The sequence below is a fragment of the Limulus polyphemus genome, unplaced genomic scaffold (assembly GCF_000517525.1).
Source record: "Limulus polyphemus unplaced genomic scaffold, Limulus_polyphemus-2.1.2 Scaffold601, whole genome shotgun sequence".
NCBI classification, from domain to species: Eukaryota; Metazoa; Arthropoda; class Merostomata; order Xiphosura; family Limulidae; genus Limulus; species Limulus polyphemus.
Genome location: NW_013666211.1, coordinates 97,622 through 102,870, shown reverse-complemented (window position 1 = coordinate 102,870; position 5,249 = coordinate 97,622). Strand labels below are relative to the sequence as shown.

At 29.9% G+C, this 5,249-nt stretch overlaps 1 protein-coding gene across 3 annotated transcripts; it reads right to left on the bottom strand.

Moving 5' to 3' along the window:
* Nucleotides 1–487: 487 nt before the first annotated feature.
* On the bottom strand, nt 488–5,003 carry LOC106459395 (probable palmitoyltransferase ZDHHC24). 3 transcript variants are annotated; one of them, XM_013919012.2, is made up of 2 exons: nt 4,969–5,003; nt 488–2,230 (listed from the first exon to the last, which is right to left on the bottom strand). In XM_013919012.2, exon 2 carries the CDS (start codon nt 2,188–2,190, stop codon nt 1,345–1,347), a length of 846 nt encoding a protein of 281 aa, XP_013774466.1. In that variant the 5' UTR covers nt 2,191–2,230; nt 4,969–5,003; the 3' UTR covers nt 488–1,344. The 3 variants fall into 3 exon arrangements, with proteins under 3 accessions (XP_013774466.1, XP_013774465.1, XP_022241586.1); XM_013919011.2 differs by having other exon boundaries at nt 4,752–5,000; XM_022385878.1 differs by lacking the exon at nt 4,969–5,003 and adding an exon at nt 4,869–4,966.
* Between the last annotated feature and the right edge of the window lie 246 nt (nt 5,004–5,249).

Below are 5,249 nucleotides of genomic sequence, written 5' to 3'. Positions count from 1 at the left end.
CATACAGAGTGAAATTGGACATTTCTATTAGAATGTGACACATGAACTTTAAATTAATACGTTATATCACCCTACATAGATGTACCTTCAAATTTTAAAATAATAGTTCAAAATATTAGATGATATATTAATGATACATTTTAATGAAACGTTTTTTGTATTATGCACTGCATTTATAACTGTAATTATTGGTAATGTTCCATTAAACCCCTGCAAATGGTAAGTTTTTACTGTATGAATACAAAGGCTATTACTATCTTTTTAAAAATTTATTATGGACATTTACTTTATGAATAAAATGGTTATTACTATCTTTTTAGAAATATTTATTATGGACATTTACTGTATGAATAAAATGCATATTTATGTTTTTTTTATATTTATATCTTTTTAAAAATTATCAAAATTGTGGGGCTATAACAGAAAATTACCTAATTATTTATTACTGATAAAGGACTCGAAAAAAAGGAGTTGATGAATCTTTGACTTGTTTCTCATCCTTTCTGTTTTTTTATTTTTAAGTGCCCTCTGTAAATTCTTACAAGATATTTACATGTATGAGATACATTTTTTTATAATAATTCTATTTTAGATAAAACATTGTCAAAACATATGTTAACTTATTATTGGTTAACTGACCATAACTTATCACTAGAAGCCTATATTAATTTTTCATAAAATATATACTGTTTATAGTTATTAAAGTGTTTTGCTCCACCAATCCATATACAATTTTATCTTTAACTGAAAATTATACACCAATTCAATTAAGTACTTAAATAGCTTTAGCACTCAAAAAATGAGGAATATCTTTTAGTTTTTTAAATCTTCAAAAAAAACTACTCAATTAATACTTCTTTTTATAAAATTTCAATATAAATTGGTTCCTGCCAGATACATTCTTGTATTCCTTCTAACTTATTTTTCATAACACATTACTATTATTTGAGAACATATTGAAAAGTGTTTTATACATATGTCTTTTAAACTAATAATTACGGTGTACTGATTAACAATCCTTAAAAATGTTACAAACAATCTACTGTGAGCCACAATTGAAAATGGTTTATGTATATTTTATTTCATTATTGTTACCAGTTCTCAATTCTCAAGGAAAAAAACACAACAAAATGAGTACAACTTTCCACACACGGTGACAAAAGTACACAGAGGTATAAGATTGAATTTAAAACTTTTGATCATCACAATAAAAATTACAAATTGAAAGGTTACAGACTAATATAACAAAACATATGAGTAAGTTCTGTTTTAGTTTTATGCATCATGACATGAAAAATACATAAAATACTACATACATTTCAGTAAAATTAACTGTGCTCTCATTTATCTGTTCTTAGTGGATGAAAGTTTTAGTTCTTCTTCATTCATAAAAATGATTCCATCTCCTGGAAGAGGAGATCTGAGAAGAGGAAAACCCCACACAATGTACCATCTTTCTCCTAATGTTTGAATAAGGTTTTCTTTCCAACCTAAGTTGTATTCAGTTATTCCATGGTTCTTTTCAAATGTGGTTTGATTCCTGAGAAGAAGCTGTAAGTGAAAAGCCAACAGACTGGCTACAAATCCAAAGCCAGTGATACACAACATAGAAAATAATGTGGCAAAAGTGGCACCTAACTCCAAATAACCAGTTATCCAGAAAATAAATGGCAAAACATGAGCAAAAATAGAAAAAGGGGTGAATCCTCCTAACATATCCCATACAAAGAACATGTTGAGAACTGTAGCATATAAGCATCCTATCATCATGTAGAATAGAAACCCAATAAAAAAACGCTGATTTTTGTATCCAATACAACATCCTGAGAAAATACAATGATGATCACGTTTTAAAACACATGTTTTACAGACATTGCAATGAAATGAACGAGGAGGTGAATTAGCTTCACACCCAGGACAGAATCTCCAGTTGGGCTTTAACACTGATGGCAAAATGGCACTGCCACTGGTGGTGTCTGTAACCATAATTCCAAACAAGTTTCCAAGTATATTGGAAACAACAAACGTTCCACAGATGTAGTGAAGATAATACAACCAGGTTTTATCAACATGGACATAGGGAATTACTACAAAAATTTCATAAAAAAAAATCACAATAGCAGCTGTTACAACAAACAAAAAAGCACAAAAGTCCAGGACATTATTGGGCCAAATGCGTCTTTTTGCCATTATTGATATGCCAAGCCTTCGTGGGCAACTTCAAAGTGACCTAAATGAGCAAACAAAAGAAAAGACTATTAATTTACTGTTTTTTATTACAAGAATGTATCTTTACTTTGTAAATAAAATAATACAATAATTTAACCAAAAATTATATACATTATTCTTAAAATCTTCACTTAATGAAAAAGCATATGATTTAAAATAAATATCCTTTACATCACAGAACTATAGTAAAATTAGGAAATTCAAAATAGATTATAAGAAACAGATGGCTATCAATTTTATAACTAACGGCAAAGATTTTTTAAAATATATGAAAGGTAAGGAAAATGTCAAAATTGGAGAACAGGTTCTTAAAGTATGCTGATGACCAGGTTTTTGTGAAGACTAAGAGATGACTTTCTTTTACATGTCCTCTATTATCTTTACAGAATATCTTAGCAATATTCCTGACTTTGACCTTTATCATTTTATACCAATTATTAGAATTAACCTGAGTCATGTTCATATTAATTCCCTGGTGTTATATATAAAGAGTGATAGATTAAAAGTAGATAAAACATCAGAGTCAGACATGATTCTTCCCCAGGGTTTTAAATGAAGTCAAAGATCAGATATGTTAGTCTCTCTCTTTAATTTTTGATAAGTTAATAAATATTGAGCTGTTGTATGAGGGTTGGAGAGTTGCTAATGTTACTCCTACTTTTTTAGGGGGGATAAGAGTTGACCTGGATATTACAGGCTAGTTAGTATTACTTCTGTAATTGTAAAAGTTCTAGATGGTCTGATAAAATATTTACAAAACTGTTTAGTAAATATGATATCTCAGAAATGAAAGTAAATATGGATTCACCAAAAAGAAATCTTGCTTACTAATCTGTTATAATTTTTTTTTTTTGGGGGGGGGGGGTTACATAGAAGATGGAAAGGGTGTGGATTGGTGTACTTCTATTATCAAAAACCTTTGATAATGTACCACACAAAAATTATTTAAGAAAGTGGGGGTGCTTAGCTAAATAATAATATACTCCAAAGTTGCTTTATAAGTCAAATATGTAAAAGTGAGGGTGCTGCAGCACCCCTGGTTCCGACGTCATTGTTAGTTGGGGAAAGACTAGTTTATTGGATTGTAGGGAGGTTGGATGGCTTAAAGCATAAGGTGGTTATCAATAGTCCAGTTAAACTGGGCCCTTGTTATTAGTGAAGTGTCCTTTCCTTTTCTCAAGGTTGGATGTGGAAGAACAGTCCTGAAGGGCCAAATGGTCCCTTCTTGTTATAACAACAACAACAACATAAAAAAAAGATGCACCTATTTTAGACTTTGTTATTTGTACTGAGAGGACAGTAGATAAGGTTAAATGTGGTTGTGCAAAAGTACTCAAATAAAAGAGGCCATAATATCATTGCCTCTAATTTTTTCATTAAAGTCTATTGCAAAATTAGTAACACTAACAGTTATATCCCACATGTTTAGAAAAAATTAATTGCTTAAAATTATGAAAAAGAAAGAATAGGAAGCTAATTTAAATAGGCATATTAATTGATGTTCACCCTATTTTAAACTGAAAGACACAAAATGTTAACCTACTGTTAAAGCACACAGGTCTCTTTTCTCAATGCATCAAATTTCATTTACGTTTTATTCTTTTATTATGCTTACGTCAAATGCAAAAACACTTAACATTTTAAGTTAAATAGAAGTGGAACTGAAAACAACAATGGTTTTTAAGATTCGTTGGAAAACATTGCTGAGGGTATTAAACATTTATTCGTATGTTTTATTATATTGATAAAAAATGGAAAAAACTTTTGGAAATGTTTGGTTAACCTTGTCAGTGTTCAGCTTTTTATCCCAACAAAACCTTGAGGCTTATTAATATTTGCAGGGTAATAGTGAAGGTTTTTACTGTTATACTTTAAAATTAGACAAAATCTCATATCACTGAGAGAAATTCAAATAATCGCTAATTATACAATTTTTTAAAAAGGCGTTGTCAAAAAGTTGGAAAATTCTAGGCCTGTTTATTGAGTTTTGTTTATATCAGTAAATTGCTGTCTCAATTCTCAATAATTTAGCAAGGTATTCAGAAAACCAGCATAAAATTATAATTCTCAGAAAGGTTAATGAATCTATTCCAAGAAGGTAAAATTGTGCATCAAAATTAAAAATGAAGCACAAAATTGCAACCAGTAATGGTGTTTGACATTTTAAAAATAAAATTTGAAGTTCGGGTATTTAAGTAAATGTCTTATTTGATTATTAATATTAATTTTGGAAAAATAGTAGAACTTAGAAGCATGTCTTAATGAACAGCACAAAAGAAGTTTCTTTTTAGTAAACACATATACAGAAAACTATTTATGGCAAAGACACTAGGACTATTAATGCTTGGAGACGGCTTGAATTGGTAATGAAGAAAAACTTTAATATAAGTGTTTATATTAAAGTTTTTCTTCATTACACATTCAAGCCATCTCCAAGCTTTATTAGTCTCAAAGTGGGTTCCTCGTCATCGAATTTGGACACTAGAACTATCTGCCGTCATTTTATATTTTGAATTACTAACCAGATGGAAAGTAGCCAGTCATCACTTTACCACCCACCATACACACTAAGTGATTGACTGTCACTATTATAAAACGCCCACAGCTTAAAGTACGAGGAATATTTTGAAGTTACGCACGAATTCGAACCCGGCTCCGAAATCCAGCCGAAGATCTACTAAATCTTAGGGTACTCTTTACCAACAAATAGTTAGATTGATCGTACATTATTACACTCACACGTTCAGTGATAGGGTTCCATTCCGCTATCCGCAACTTAAATATTGAGAGCTACATCCACCAGGCTGTTTTTCAATTACATCTATTTTTTCTGTATTAACCTTTTTTATTTATTTTTTACTCCTTGAATTTTAAGCTATTTTTTATGTATTAACCTTTTTTATTTACTTTTTACTCATAATAATTTTGGACAGTTTTTTGCTAGAATTTTAATTTTTTATATTTTTAGTTTTTGTTTGTTTGTTTTGAATTTCGCGCAAAGCTACACGAGGGCTATCTGC